Genomic DNA, 16,345 nt, shown 5'->3' with positions numbered 1-16,345 from the left:
TATTATGGTTTTTAAGATGGTGGAACTACATGGAAGCCTCTGTGGACCTACCCGTCCCATGTATATAAAGATAATAAATTCTTCGATAAGTCAGATAATTGGCATAGGTATTTGTAAACCATTGAGGACATATTTATGAATAAAAATATTGATTTTTAGGGTGTATTCACACCAGGAAAGTCCGATAGTTCACTTGCTTTGGTCCGGACCAAATACATTTTTTTTTTTTTTTTTTTTGGTACGGTTCGCTTTCACACTGCTCTTTTTGCAAGTGAACCAAAATTTGTAAACAAAACCACACGTGTGCTAAGGTCGTCCATTCATTGGACAAGGATTCTGAAGTAGGGAAATCAGGAAGTGCAAAAAAGTCTCAACGTAAATTAACACAGCATCATCCTTGTATTGTAACTATCGTTACATTATATGAACTGCAAATGTTTTTTTTGCATCTATGTGTGATTAGACTAAAGAGAACGCTCTGTATGTGAATGTCCTGATGCACACACTCATTCATTCATTCCATTCCAATGATGCACACACGACGCACAGAAAGACGCGCAACAGATGTAATGTAGTAGGCTACAACAGATCACTTTCCCATAACGCAACTCCGACTACGGAAGCCTGTTAACTCAAAGGCGCAGTGCTTTCTTGCAATTGGATCGGTTCATGTTCACACCGTAAACGAACCGTACCAGAGTTCGTTTGGAACCGTACCGAGACCACCTCTTCAGCTGGGTCTCGGTTCGGTTGTTTGGTCCGCACCCGAGTTCGATTGCTGTATTCACACCTGCCCAAAAGGTCCGCACCAAGGGGGAAACGAACTAGAGTTCGATTCAATCGAACCAAACAAGGCAGGTGTGAATACACCCTTAGATAATAAAATACCTAAAAAAGTACACATTGTCCCTTTAATGAGACGACGAGCATATGACTGCATGCTGCTGCCTAGTGGATAAATATATTTCACCTATTTATTATTCAGAATGCACAATTAGAAAGAAAATATATTTATAGGAAGACTTCAGCAGGCTCAAGATAATTAATACAGAGATCATTATTCATTGTTTTAATCAATTGTCAGCCATAAAACAGTGATAATCTGCATTCTCAATCTCATGTATGGAGGTGTGCTGAACGCTCTAACCGGAAACTCCCGATATGTACTAACTAGAACGCGGAAGTAGTTGTGCAAGTAGTCCATTAGAGAGAGATCCAGAGTTCTGGTAGCCAATGGCAACATGCCCTTTCTAGAAGACATCTACATTGCTAACAGGGTCCATTAAAAAGCGTGAACCACTTCAAGGATGTGAACTACATTCAGCATGGAGGAAATGACATGAGCTGAAAAACAACTTTCATATCATGGTTTCAACTGTTTACACCAAAAATATATTTTTAATAATACAATAATATATTGTATAATATATTTTAATACACTAATAATAATAATTAAAATTATATAATATAGTTTATTTAATATAATTACACACTAAAAATAATATAATACATTTAATAAATAGGCTATAATATTTGTATATAGCCTAGCCTATAATAATATAATGCTAAAAATTTTATATTTTTGTAGCTGTATTATTTGTATATTTTGCTCCATTTTAAATAGAGAGTGCCTTTTTTTTTGTTGATAGACAATTTGTACATTAAACCCCTCTTGGAAAAGTTGAGTTGTTTTGTATTGGGGGTTTTTTTTGCACCCACAAATACACCAATCAGGAAGATAGTGGGCCGTCTTCTGGGTGCCTTACATGAGTATAGTCTAACCAAGAACAATGACTAGAGCAGAGAACACCACTGGAACAACAACACTGGCTTTTGTATATCTGGCTTGTGTGACTAGGCTTGTATGTAAAGTTTGTGGTGGGAGGAAGTAAGTGGGTGTGCAGTCAGTGGTGTCTGTACTGTATACAGAACATCAGTTGCTCTTCAACAAATTAATGGTATCCCATCATGCCCATGACCTACTGAATGTTCAAGAACCCCACTGCAAAGAGAACAAGAGACATCGGTTCTCATATAACACCCCACTGCGAGCAGCTTTGCACAGGTCAAGTTACATTAATGCCTGCAACAATGTGATTCCTTTCGTCTCACTTACCTTATACCACAAACACACAAGAAAGCACGAACAATCGCTCAATGACTGAATCAAAGAATCAAATCAAAGAAACACGCTGGCTACTTCTTTCTCTCACTTTTACATCCAAGTCATTTCTTGCATAATTGTGTCACTTTCCCACAAACCCTTTACATGTTTATTTCAACGGATTGAGTATCAGAGTTTTACTGCAACTTCAACATCATAAAAATGTTGAAGTTGCAAGTTATGGAAAAAAGAAGCCCAGTGGTCTCAGTTCATGATGACTATTAGGGTGCTTTTACATGACAACGATGTACTAAAAACGGAAAAGTTTTTTATTTGCATTTTTCACATACAGACGACACCATTGTCAAAATGATCCCTGTTCAGGTTCACTAAAAACGCTGTATTATTCATGCAAGTAGTTAGCAATGTAACTTTCTAAAGAAACGTGATAGTAATAGCCTACGCATGCCGTCATCGTCTTCACAAATTCTCATTTTTTGGGGGTTTTTTAGTATCAATTTTCAGGCCCCCTAACGTTTTAGTTGAACATTGTGTTGTGTAAACACCCCGTGAAAGTGGTGTCATCATGTGGTTACCACAAATAAATAGCATCCGTTTTGTGTGCTGGAATTATAGAACCTAAATTTTAACCATTTATTCTCAAATGGGCTGGTCTTTCACATTCACAGGTGAATATGATTTGTCTGCATGATAGCTCAATGATACTTCAAATGGAATGAATACATGTGCCTTGTTTGTTCTAGGCGTACTTTTATATTTAAAAGAAGTCAGACCTCAAATCTTTCTGATGGTCTATAAAACAGGCTAAACAATCCCACAGAACTACTTTGATGGAGCGACCAGACTTTTGATGAACACTTTTGACTTTAGCATGTAAGCAACCCCTTAGAAACCGTATAGCAACACCTTGGTAACAATCAACAACACCACAGGAATACTGAAAATGTAAAGATCTAGTAGTCCCAAGCAGTTCACTAATTCAATTTGTCAATCTAAAAAAACAACAATGTGCAGTTTCTAAGGATCGTATCACTTCCATTCCAGATTTTCAGAGGAACACTTTTCAACATGTTTTGAAATTCCAAAACACCCAATTACCAACCAAACAACAAAGCAACTCATCCGTATAAAAAGACGGTTACACTTCACGCTATAAGAAAAACGCATTATACAACCACATACCCAGAGGAAGCTAGAGGGAGGGATGAAATATGAAGAACGGTTTATTAAGAAGACAAAAATAAAAGCGTAAAGTGCGTGTGGGTGTGTGAGAAAGAGAGAATAAGAGTGAGAGACGCTTATTTTGTGACGCCTTTTTATGGGCCATGCATAATCAGCATGATCCGCCACCACAATAAAGACAGTGTACAAAGGACCCAGAAGCGACAAAGGCCATGTAACCCTGCTCCTCTGTCACAACACACTAACACGACGTGAAACTGTATCATGGGCTTCATCTGGGTGAGGCATGGACCCATTGTCCTCATGTTACACTGACTATCATCATCAAAAGCACAACTAGAGCACATATACAAACAATGGCATGCCAATATTTTATATACCCAACATTCATTATCATCAACATCACCATGTGGGTCACATTACATCCAACCTCCCCATACTGAGAACAGCCAAGCCACAATCCCCAATTTGGATCATCCATGCAACAGCTGCATGCCAGGCTGTGGAAGGCACCCTCATTTCCATCTCAAGAGCCCCTGATTGAGAAATAGGCATCATCCCTGGGCTGGCAAACCCCTAAATTGGCCACTGGCCCATAATTGGATCCAAACAAGGCACATGTATTCATATCCATGCATAGGCTACATGTCTGCTCATTTGCGGCATTCAATGCACGCACATTTTCATCCGCTGCATTTGCTTGACTCGCATAAATAGCCCGGGCATAACGGAGGGCATATGAAGTTGGCACCACACTGGTGTTCTCTACACTCAAGTATTTTAAAGCAACCCCCTTTGCTCTGCTGGAGGGCAGGAATACATTTGTCCACGGTCACGATTCATTAAACCCATCAACACATTTCCCAGCGTTACGAAATCACCTGCGGTTTGCCATGAGAATGTGTGGATGAGGAATTTGAAAAAGTGAATAATAATGTTAAATATTGACATTAAAAGGGCCTAAAAGTGCATTTTTCACAGATTGTCAAGTTGAAATAGCCTTACTGTCTTCATTTTATTTGTATGTCATATTACAGATGAAAGAACTGCAATAATATTTCAAGGTTCTGATATTAATTACTAATCTTAGATATTCTCATAAATCATGAGAGTACAGACTAATTGCCATTGATCACATTTTCTTTCTGAATAAGTAGGCTAGCTGATAGATACTTATTGTAAATGTGTATGTTTTAAAGTGTTGTTATTTTAAATTAAAAAGTAAAATAAAAAAAAGTGTGCGTGTGTCCCAATTATGCGAGGTTTCACCAAAAATAACAAGTAATAGAAATTTTTACCAGGAAATAAAATGAAATTTAAATGGACAAATATGGGATTAAATGGATTTAAAGGTATTCTATCAGTCTTGGTAGTGCATTGACACGTGCATAACAACTGGTTCAAATGAAAAGCTTTAAATAAATGTTTATTCAACACAACAATTGAATTTCAGTATGATGATTCTACACAAGTGGAGAGACAGCCGTAAAACAAAACTACAAAAACAAATCTACAAAGACTGTCAAGACTGTTATTTAAGCAGGTGGTGGAATTCGGTCACGTTACTAGTCAAAGCTTAAATAAACACTTATAAGCAACAGTTTTGCTTTCCTTTTATAGCTAAACCAACAACAACCACATTTAAACACGACATATAGTTCGTGTTGACAAAACAACCGTCGATTAAACAACATTTAATCAGATTACTCGAACCAAACACTCCTCAAAACCTGGCAGTTTTGTTTGATAAACATAAGTGACAAACATCATTTTAGCGTCACGTCTACCTTCCGTTTAAGCGAAAATGACCGTTGCAATAAACACAACGCCACACTTACCAGAGACGGTAAACGTTGTTCGGACGCGAGTCCCTGCCCTCGCCTGCTTCTCGGAGGCCGGATGCCGTGTTTCCACTCTCCGCCAACACACAAGCCGCCTTTCCGACGAAAAACACACAGCCTCACCCGAGCTATATCGGTCAAACTTGAGCTAATATCCTCAGCAGAACGGGTCGGAGGAGCTTCCCTTGTGGTTCAGTATGGCGAGCGTTTGTTTCCCTGGAGCGTACAGTGCTCGAGGCCGGGAGGGGTGCTGCTGCTGCCCGTCTACTGACGCCTCCGCCTAGGGGTGACATCGGAGGAAGAGGAAAACCTTCTTGCACAATTATTTGAACATCGCACTGATATGTAACTTGACAAACAGCGCCACCTGCAGTATAATGGGCGCTATGAAACATCTGCTCTTGTGTTTTTCGTGTTGAGGTGGCGTCGTGGAGAGAGAGTTCACCCAAAATGTTTTATTTTGTCATCATTTACTCCCCCTCAAGGTGTTCGGAACCTGTGCTTCTTTGTTCTGTTGAACACAAGATACAATTAATTGAAGAATGTTGGTAACCAGACAGTTGAGGGCACCCATTGACTTCCATAGTATTTTTTTCCTACTATGGAAGTCATTGGGTGCCGTCAACTGTCTGATTACCAACATTCTTCAAAATATCTTCTTTAGTGTTCGACAGAACAAAGAAACTCATACAGGTTTGGAACAACTTGAGGGTGATTAAGTAATATGACAAATGCTTCATTTTTGGTGGTCTCTGATCTTGTCAGGTGTTCTCCAAACTCATCAGGCATTATAGGAGAAGACTCAGAGCTGTTATCTTAAAGGTTGCAAAAAGTATTTAATAAAAGGGGGCATAATTGTTCCCAACGTGTTTTGGAGAAAAGCATTTATTTCATAATGTGATTTTCCAATTCTTTCAATTCTTTTACTTCAATAAAAAGTTAGATTTTTGCATTAAAAAAAATCAAAAGGATAAACAATGCAGATTTATTTTTTACAGCCATCTTTGATCATATTTACCAAGGGGGCAAATAATTCTGACCAGCACTGTACAGTAACGGTCAAAAGTTTGGAAACATTACTGTTTTTTAATGTTTTTGAAAGAAGTCTCTTATGCAAATCAAGCCTGCATTTATTTGATCAAAAATACAGAAAAAACAGTAATGTTCTGAAATATTAATACAATTTAAAATAATGGTTTTCTATTTTAATATATAAATATAATTTATTTCTGTGATGCAAAGCTGAATTTTCAGCATCATAACTCCAGTCTTCAGTGTCCTTCAGAAATCATTATAATATGCTGATTTATTATCAATGTTGGAAACAGTTGTGCTCATTAATATTTAGTTTATAACCTGTAGAAATATTTGGTAACAATATGAAATATACACTGTCACTACTGTTCAAACGTTTGGGGTCAGTAATTTTACTTTCTTTTCTTTTTTTTTAAAAGAAATTAATACTTTTATTCAGCAAGGATGTGTTAAATTGATAAAAAGTGATCGTCAAGATTTATATTGTTTTTTCCTGGAGGTCCTGGACATCTTCAGATACATGGTATCATGGATTTGAGAAATGTAATAAAATATTTAATATATTTAATAAAAGGTAATATGGCCAATGTGTTTTGGAGAAAAGCATTTATTTTATAATGTGCCCCGCCCCGCCCCGCCCCGCCCCGCCCCGCCCCGCCCCTTTCAATTCTTTTACTTCAGTGAATTTTTTTTAATGAAAGATCAAAAGGATAAACAATGCAGATTTATTTTTACAGCCAACTTTGATCATATTTACCAGGGGTGACAATATATATTGACTCGTGTATGTCATGTACTGTATATGAGGACGTACTATGTTAATATATAGATGTTCTGGAAATGATTTAGTAATTATTGGATTATTTGAGAATACAGTAGCCTAATTAAATAGAAATTTAAACTAGTGCATGCAATGAGAAGCTCACTTTGCAATTGATATACTGTTATATATTTTTTTATTTCAATTGAACGTGTGACAAAGACCAACACAAACCGCACAAAACATGCTCACAATCACACACCGACACCACAGACCGAGAATTTTTATGCAAGACAGAAAGTTTTGTTCATGTACTCGTGACGTCACTGTGTGACTCATTTGCATGATTGCAATTATGTTCTTTTCAAAATGAAACTGTTTAATACTTATTACAGGAATTCATAGCCAAAAAAGAAGAAGAAAGACAGAAAGAAAGAAGAAATTTTCCTGTCATGTCTTACAAAAGATGATTACCACATAAACATTGCTGAATAATGCACTGGTGAAATTATGTGATAACTCACACTTTCCGTTTATGTAAGAAACCCACAACTATACTATATCGTATATCACTATAAGATATACTATAAGACATATAAGCTTTATGTAACGAAATATGAAATATGACAAAGTTAAAAATATTAAAAGTATTAAATTAAAAGTATTAAATTAGGTATTAAATAGGCCTATATTTAGTATTTAAAACTGTTTTGTTTATTAATGAATATTGATAAACATTTACCATTGTTCATGATAAAAATTACTTTGTATTGAATATTAGTACAAACACAAAACAGCATGAAAAATGACACATGATGCGTTTAGAATTTCAAAGCTTTAAATTTCAATTAGGCTATACTGTATTCTCAAATAATCCAATAATTACTAAATCATTTCCAGAACATCTATATATTAACATAGTACGTCCTCATATACAGTACATGACATACACGCGTCAATATACAGTATATTGATCAATATAAATGGATTATTTTTCAAAGAGGCATCAACTACTGAACCATTGTTTTTTGAGGCATTACCTACTGAACTGTGGTTGCGTAATACCACATAAATTCTTAGGACAATGCAAAAAATACATATATAGTTTTTAGATAAATGAAAAAGTAACTGTACTATATAAATACTATTTAAAGGCATTTTTAGTTTTGCTAAACAGCACAAAACAATGGCAGACAGAAAGACAGACGGACGGACAAGATAGATAGATAGATAGATAGATAGATAGATAGATAGATAGATAGATAGATAGATAGATAGATAGATAGATAGATAGATAGATAGATAGATAGATAGATAGATAGATAGATAGATAGAGAGATAGATAGATAGATAGATAGATAAGACAGGACGTCAAAAGGTTTAAGGAAGTTCATAAGATTCGAAATGAGCATTTTTATGTAGTCATATTCTCTGTCATCCACACCGCACACCCCTCCCAAAATTTTCGCAATTCACCATTATAGCTAATAAACTGCCACTATAAAAGAACTGAAGAAATAACAGATTACAGAGCAGAAGACAAGTGCACTACAAGATCCAAGAAACATGAAGACCCCGACCCTCCTGTGTCTCTGTTTCTTAAGTTTCAGGTGAGTCCTTCCATTGTCAAGATACCGGGATATATAATGAATGTATAATGTTGTAATGAAAAGTCTTCGGTGATGAATTGTGCATATCTGAGACACAGTTTGCTTTTAGATACAGTTTGGCAGCCAGCTCTGTGGAAGATGTGTACGAATATCTGTGGGAGAAGAATAAAGACATCGCCAATAAGACCCTCGGGACTGACTTCCTGATACAGATGCAGAACGGCAGCCTTCAGGCGGAGCGATACGTCAACTTCACCATACAGGACATCGGCTATCTACTGAAAGTGACCAGAATGCTGAAGAGATTGAGTGGAAAAGAAACTCAGCCCGCTGAACTCAGGGACTTCATGAAAGGCAGATACTCAAGCTACAAAAGCTTTGCAGACTTCATGCTCAAACAATATTTTTTCAAGGTAAGAACAGAAACACAAAGACTTTAAACTTTCAAGCTAGTTCTGAATCTACTGAAGATGCTTTATACTATCATTTCATTTCTCCAGGGTGAGCCTCCCATCCAGCAGACTCCAGCTATGAGGAAGTATCTGTCGTTCTACAGAAACCTGCTGGAAAAAGAAGATCCGCTGTACTTTGCTGTGGGTCTCCTGCCCTGCTCTAGACTCTGGGTGTGGTTGAGTAATAATCTCAGCACACCTCCAACCAATGCCTACTACACTTGGAAGGTGGAGAATATGGGCGGCCATCCCGAGAAACACTACAGAGCTCTGCTGAACCAGTATCTGGACACACCTGTAAAAGTGTCCAAGGCTAATGCTATATTCCGTACACAGATGCAGAATGAGCATGATTTCTTCTTCTCATCTTGAGTAAATGCAAACTGTGCTGTCTGAGCAATGTATTTGATGGCTTCTTTTAAGCCTGTAATCATTTAAAAATAACTTAATATTATACCAAGTTAAATTTAATATTTAAAAACTGTACGCAACCACATTTTTTGGCCAGTTTACAAACAATAATAAAAACAATACAATTCATTTACATTTTGTCTGAATATTTAATGTCTGTTATATTACCCATCTGTGCATTAACCTTTAATAATCACGAAGAGCTATTGAATTGTCGTCTTGAATTATGTCTGACAGCTCACACTACTTTTGTTAAATCTACATTCTGATATATATTCCATATTGAAATATATTCCACACTTTATGGTGTTATGTGGTTACAATATACAGGTGAAACTCGAAAAATTTGAATATAGCGCAAAAGTTCGTTTATTTCAGGAAATAAACTTAAAAGGTGAAACTAATAGGCTATATTATATAGACTCATTACATGCAAAATTAGATATTTCAAGCCTTTATTTGTTATAATTTTGATGATTATGGCTTACAGCTTATGAAAACCCCAAATTCAAAATTTGAATATTGTGAAAAGTTTGAAAAAGCTGTAAACCATAATCATCAAAATTATAACAAATAAAGGCTTGAAATATCTCACTTTGCATGTAATGAATCTATATCATATATTAGTTTCACATTTTAAGTTGAATCACTGAAATAAATGAACTTTTGCACGATATTTCTATCGTGTTTCACCTGTAATGTAATATTATAGTGTGATTTTGTAAGCAGATTTTGTATTTTATAGCAGATTTTGTAAGTCAATTGTTTTATTTGTGATAACGCAATGAAACATGCCAATTGTGCCAACATAATATTTTTTGAAAAGCAAGTTTAGAGTTTTGTTCTTGCCTGATTTAAAAAAAAAAAAAAAATCCTCATATTTTGTTGGTTTAATTAAACTTAATGAAGCTTATAAATCATACTAAGTTATATTTTTGATAATGTAAATAGAGAAAGTTTTAAGTGATTGGTAGGTTTAGGGTTAAGGGGATAGAATATAGTTTGTAGTTTAAAAAGTCATTATGGAAAGTTCCCATATGTGAAAACCCAACATGTGTGTGTGTGTGTTTATGTGTGTAAAATAATATATATGTCAGCTCTTATCTGTAATACAAACTGTTATTTCTACAGTGAACCACTTGTTTTATTGTGGCAGTTTATTAGCTAATGCAGAATTGTGGCAATTGATGCTGTCAAAATAACATCATTGTTAAATCAAAGTTAAACGCATCTTTTTTTGTGTAGACAAAAGTGCTCATTTTGAATCTTGCAAGCTTCTTTATCATCCCTGTTGACATCCTAATCTATACTGGCTTTATATATTTTAAAATATATAGGCCTAATAATATATAATAATATTTATCATAAATACATTTTTATTTTTATTATTTTGTGGAAGTTTCATACGTTTTTCATATATAATTGTTTATTTCAGAGAGGTTTTATTGGTTAATGACTACTTTGAATCAAATGTCCTCTGAGTCTTTGTGACACCGCAGTTCAAGTGCACTTTACCCCAGTTATCACATAAGTTACACAGAGACACAGTCAAACGCACTGCAGTTCACCTCGCTCGTCTACACTTTACTGGATTAAAGATGTCCCGGGCCGCAGACAGATTAAAAGTGGTTTTGAATCATCTGGATCGGTCCCACGGCGCTGTCGTATCCTTTTAGAGAGGTTTTTCGAGCGAGCGTCGCGATGAACTCGAACGCGTTTGGTCGAGGAAGCTGAAGGCGCGTCTGCCTCAAACATAGCGGCTGATCCGGGATGACTGATACAGTACACGCCGAGGCATTACGGACAGGCCTCGTTTATTGCTCACTACTTTTTATCGATGGAAATACATATTTCTAACAACATTGGATCATGTTTTAATTATAATTACTCTTTTGCTATAGTAAATAAATCAAATAAAGCACAGCGATTCCTTTACGTTAACGTTACGTGTGTTTTGTTTTGTTTTGTTGACATGTTATTATATATTATGAACTTTAACCTTATTATTCAGCGAGCATCCTTCACTTCTGCCCAAAATGTGTCCTATCATCATCATCATCCTCAAGCCTTTCAGTTAGTCAGCTGATCTTTCAATGTATTTGCCTGTGGTTATCATCATGTACAACGCATTTTATAATTGTTTTAGTTTTTAAATATGTCTCTATTTAGTTTGTTCTTGGTCTGGTTGTAAAGTATGTTCTGGTTTGTCTGTAGATACACTTTTGACACGGATCTCCTGACTCCAGAACAGAGAATCGCCTACGAAAAGGATGGTTTCATACTCATCCGAAACTTGGTATCGGACGAGGATATTGACCAATTCAGGCAAGACTGATCAACACATTTTTTTTAAATGCATTGAACTTATTCATTTAGTTTTTAACTATGGTTTTTAAAACAGAACTAAAGAAATATGTCAGGAAAGCTTGCTTTTTTTATTGAAATATTGCTTCTTGTAATTGAAATATTGCAGACTGAATTCATACAAGAATGCATCCTGTTTGAACTGCCCCTAAATCTACCATAGACAGTTTGACTATGGACTTTCAGGCGGGCACTGATAAACATATCTAATGAGATGAGAATACAGCAAACAATATATTGACTAAATGTCTTTATTGTCTCTTTAATGTTTCACCTGCCACCATAATATAAAGTCTTATATTATCTTAATTTGGTGAGCAAATATTGATAATTATTTATTTTGTAAAAGTAATCCACTGTTATATATGCATCCACACAAGGTATTTTTTAATGCAATTGTGAACGTAATCACAGAGGGTTACATCACACATATTCTAATATTTATTGCATTATTTAAATTATGCAACACTGCCACTTTCAATCAATGAGAAATTCTGCCCAGTGGGATTAATAGGTGATTATTAGGCTACATGTACATGTGAGTAGATCATTAACAGAAACTCTGAACCGAAGTTTAAAGAGATCAGTGCTCTGCTTTGCACAAAGTCTGTACATAACTGAGTGTGTGTTTCACAGTAAAGAGTTTGAGCGCATCTGTAAGAGAGAGGTGAAGGTGCCTGGTTTGTTGGTGATGAGAGATGTATCCATTGCTAAATCCGAGTTTGTTGAAGGCGAGAAGGCTGTTACCAAACTTCAGGACTTCCAGGAAGATCCAGAACTTTTCCGCTACTGCACTTTACCCCAGGTAGAAGCAAAAAAATACACTCTCTAAAGCAACAACAAAATCTATTTTGAATTTAATTTTGAATGCTTGTTTCTCAGATCCTGAAGTATGTGAAGTGTTTCACCGGACCCAACATCATGGCCATGCACACCATGCTCATCAACAAACCACCTGACACAGGTATAGATACGCTTAACCCTCTGGTGCTCTTCGGTCATTTTTGACTGAAAAATTGTACATTTGTTTATTTATTTATTTTTTCGTCTTCATCAGAATGATACGAAACTTGGTAAAGGTTTTGGCACTTGTTATGTGAACACAAAAAAAATCATGGACATGATTCGAACAGATTAAATGGTCCTGAATTTTTATGCTCAAAAAGTGAATAAATGGATTACAAATACAGCTTAAATATAATTTAGTACCATACAATCCCCTAAAAATACAACATTAAATAAAAAACATTATCGAACTAAAATAAAGTACATTATTTCATTGAATTAAAAATTAAATTTTTGACCGACACATGAAGAGCACATGATTTACACAAGTTCGAAGTGTTCCTGAATCAACATCCTTGTTGGTGCGCATGTGTAGCCTTCTGTGTTGGTCTGGCGATCGGATCAAGCAGAATGTCTTTGGAATTTTTATTCCTTAGTTATCTTGATTAACTGTGCATTTTTATGTTTTATATATATATACACTCATCAAAATGTTTCCAGTATGGCATGGAAGATTCATCCCAAACATGAAATGTGTGATGCAGAGGTTTGCATCTAAATACCTAAATGTGCAATTATTTCAAACTTCCCAGGTAAGAAGACCTCTCGCCATCCCATGCACCAGGATCTACACTACTTCCCCTTCCGACCTGCCGATCGCATTGTGTGTTCATGGACCGCCATGGAGAAAGTGCACCGGCAAAACGGCTGCCTGGTCGTCCTGCCCGGCTCACACCATGGCACTCTGCAGGAACACGACTACCCAGAATGGGAGGTGAGAGAGACACAGGAATGAGGATGATTACGCAGATGGTCCACATCAGTCAGCCTCATTTTGCTTCTTTGTTTCCTTCCAGGGTGGAATAAATAAGATGTACCACGGGGTGCGTAACTACGACCCAGACCATCCCAGAGTGCATTTAGAGATGGAGAAAGGAGATACAGTGTTTTTCCATCCTTTGCTGATCCATGGCTCAGGAATGAACCAAACCAAGGGATTTCGAAAGGTAGGATGTACTTGCATGCATAAAAATGGAGCTTTTACTCTAGTATTTAAGACATTTCCCTCCCTGGTAGTAAAATCAAGACCAAGTTGACAGACCCGTGTAAATGGGGACCAATGCCATCTTCTCAACCTCAAAACACATTCAGATGTGGTCAGGGATGCATTAGGCCACATTGCATTTGTAGTATTAACCATTGCATAACCATTTTAATGCAAATTTTGGGATATCGCATAAAAAAAACGCTGGATGGAAATGCCAAGTGTGCAATTAAGGCGTTTTTTATCTAATTAGATAACACGCGTATAAACTATGATGAAAATTCACGTGACTTTGCCTCAGCAGAGATTGTGATTGGATAGATTGGACCAATTTTATTTCACAGAAATGTTGGTTTGATCATTCTGAAATGCCTGAGCCAATGTCTGTCATCAAGAGGATTTGGTTTAATTCCCTCCTAGAACCGTCTCACATGATTGCATTCCCAAACACCTGGTAGCCGAGCGCAAGATGACATGATAACATGTTTATTGCATTTCGTCTACACTCTCTGGGGTGCAAGTATTTTATGAGGTACAAGCCAAAGTGGCTTTCCCAATTGCAGCAACTTCCATTTTTATTAGATATTTTGCCGCAATTTACCAGAAAGTGACGATTTTGCTCTTTTGAGCGCATGGGATGGAAACGGTGCTTTATTCGCAAATGTTTTATGCAATATTCCAATTTTGCGTATAGGTTAAATTCGCAACTTTGAATGGAAACATAGCAACTTTCATACATATCTTACTGATGCAACATGTTATTTCAATAAAACAAGAGAGTTTAAAACTCAAATCTATATGACCCTAAAATAAAACCATTGTCAAATCTGAAATTTGGAAAAGTGTTCAATTACATAAACAACAGCAACAATGCACTGAAAAAGTAAAGTAAGCGATTACTCTTAATTTTCTGCCATTTAATTAGTTACTTCTGATGAAATGAAATTAAAAACTATATACTATAGAACAATTCTATGTAAAACAACAGTGAAATTTAACTAATTTAATGGCTAATGTTAAAATCTATGTAAGCTTCTCTCTTTAAATACTTTGGTCAGTTCAAGAATAATTAATGCAATTTTATATTATTTATTTGAAAGAGCAGTTTCATGTCTATTCTGTATTGTTCTACTGGTCAGGGTTGATATGGGATTTAGAAAGTAATTAGTAATAAATAATGCAATACTTTTTAGAGCGAGTCATTAGTACAGTAATCTAATTACACTGTTGGAGATGTAATTAGTAGCTAGTAATTACTTTTTGAAGAGAAACTTACCCAACACTGTTGTGTAAGTGTTGTATGTAGTCACTAAATCCAAGACTACTCTGTGTTCATTTATTTCAGGCCATCTCCTGTCACTATGCCAGCTCTGACTGCTATTACATAGATGTGAAAGGAACGACTCAGGAGAACATCAGCAATGAAGTGAAGGAACTTGCAGCCAAGAAGTATGGGGTTGACGATACAATCTCCTTTCAGGTGTGTTTCCAGCTTCAAGCGCAAAGTTTCTTTCATGCACGTGGCTTATCTTCAACATGCACGCGTTTGCTCTATATGCAGGACACTTGGGCTTTGCGGGGACGTCTGGTCCATGGAGAAAGAACATCGATGTGACTTGTGACTCATCTGTCTGGCTTAGAGAGAGGACGGCTTCACAACTGGATTAATTAACAGCGCACAGCTGTTTGTTAATTTGACAATTTCCTTCAAATTTGATCATTATGGTTACATAATTGATAATTATGGAAAGTACAGCTTTCACCATCAGGTGGCAGTGTAGGGAGTAAATCATGGATCACACACACTGAATTGCCATCTGTGCCTGGGACGATCAGTCCTGATACCGATCTAATAATAATGAAAGCCAGACATTGTAATATTAGCATCAACGGATCTTGGTGTGGCGGAAATTGGATAAATACTTCAGGTGTTTGTGAGAGTGTTTCCTGCAAGTAATTATTAGTGAGGTTGTTGCTTATTAGAAGTACTTTGATGAAAATTCTAGTTCACAGCAGGTACTTCGGAAGGAATAATCGAGTACAGCACTTAATCTGCCTTCATTTGAAACAGATACAGCTTTTTGCTGATGTAAATGGGTTTTGAAAGAATCAGAGGCAAAGCAGATCATTTTACTATTAATTCTGAAATATTAAAGGGATTAATATGTTTTATCAACATTAGATCAGGTCTAAACATACCTATTAAACTTTGACTCTACAGTAATACAAACATTTCTTTTATAATAACAGTTTATAATCTAACTGGGAAAATTTAAAAAAAGTTTCTACCATATATTTTTGCTTAATTTAAATAAAATATACTTATATGTGAATGCCAATGTTTAACTACAATAAATGCATTTAATAAGGTACTGAACTTTACTGTGTATTATTTTTTTTTAATGTGCTAAAAGAAACACCATTGAGACTTTTGCCTATGCAGGAGAATATTTTCGAGAAGTTTCTCTGAAACTTGCATGCAGAGTGGAAGCTAGGCCTATAGATAATGCGTGAG

General features: G+C 36.0%; 3 protein-coding genes across 3 annotated transcripts in view; 2 read left to right on the top strand and 1 right to left on the bottom strand.

The window, feature by feature from the left end:
• The window catches only part of cdk17 (cyclin dependent kinase 17), a 54,463-nt gene extending 49,024 nt beyond the window's left edge, over positions 1–5,439 (bottom strand). Inside the window, exon 1 of the mRNA XM_056245243.1 lies at positions 5,146–5,439. The gene's annotated coding sequence lies outside the window, so the exon portion shown is untranslated. The remainder of the gene's footprint in view (positions 1–5,145) is intronic.
• Positions 5,440–8,486: 3,047 nt separating this feature from the next.
• Positions 8,487–9,378, top strand: si:ch1073-67j19.1 (uncharacterized protein LOC100332348 homolog). The gene is made up of 3 exons (XM_056245417.1): positions 8,487–8,553; positions 8,663–8,966; positions 9,054–9,378. The coding sequence occupies exons 1-3, from the start codon at positions 8,510–8,512 to the stop codon at positions 9,375–9,377; spliced, it is 672 nt and encodes a 223-aa protein (XP_056101392.1). The 5' UTR covers positions 8,487–8,509; the 3' UTR covers position 9,378.
• A 1,593-nt stretch (positions 9,379–10,971) lies between these two features.
• On the top strand, positions 10,972–15,745 carry phyh (phytanoyl-CoA 2-hydroxylase). The gene is made up of 9 exons (XM_056245242.1): positions 10,972–11,080; positions 11,428–11,489; positions 11,631–11,741; positions 12,417–12,585; positions 12,663–12,744; positions 13,379–13,560; positions 13,643–13,792; positions 15,176–15,310; positions 15,392–15,745. The coding sequence occupies exons 1-9, from the start codon at positions 11,015–11,017 to the stop codon at positions 15,443–15,445; spliced, it is 1,011 nt and encodes a 336-aa protein (XP_056101217.1). The 5' UTR covers positions 10,972–11,014; the 3' UTR covers positions 15,446–15,745.
• The last annotated feature ends 600 nt before the right edge of the window (positions 15,746–16,345 follow it).

This window comes from Rhinichthys klamathensis, unplaced genomic scaffold (assembly GCF_029890125.1).
Source record: "Rhinichthys klamathensis goyatoka isolate OS25496 unplaced genomic scaffold, OSU_Roscu_1.1 h1tg000029l_1, whole genome shotgun sequence".
Lineage (NCBI taxonomy): Eukaryota > Metazoa > Chordata > Actinopteri > Cypriniformes > Leuciscidae > Rhinichthys > Rhinichthys klamathensis.
This window is presented reverse-complemented; position numbering and strand designations above follow the sequence as displayed.

Excerpts from the sequence above, each read along its gene's own strand:
- si:ch1073-67j19.1 (XM_056245417.1), top strand. The coding sequence starts at position 8,510 with ATGAAGACCCCGACCCTCCTGTGTCTCTGTTTCTTAAGTTTCAG. Across the intron at positions 8,554-8,662 it reads CTCTGTTTCTTAAGTTTCAG|ATACAGTTTGGCAGCCAGCT; the intron begins GTGAGTCCTTCC and ends GTTTGCTTTTAG. Across the intron at positions 8,967-9,053 it reads TCAAACAATATTTTTTCAAG|GGTGAGCCTCCCATCCAGCA; the intron begins GTAAGAACAGAA and ends TCATTTCTCCAG.
- phyh (XM_056245242.1), top strand. The coding sequence starts at position 11,015 with ATGTCCCGGGCCGCAGACAGATTAAAAGTGGTTTTGAATCATCTGGAT. Across the intron at positions 11,742-12,416 it reads GAGGATATTGACCAATTCAG|TAAAGAGTTTGAGCGCATCT; the intron begins GCAAGACTGATC and ends TGTGTTTCACAG. Across the intron at positions 12,745-13,378 it reads CAACAAACCACCTGACACAG|GTAAGAAGACCTCTCGCCAT; the intron begins GTATAGATACGC and ends CAAACTTCCCAG.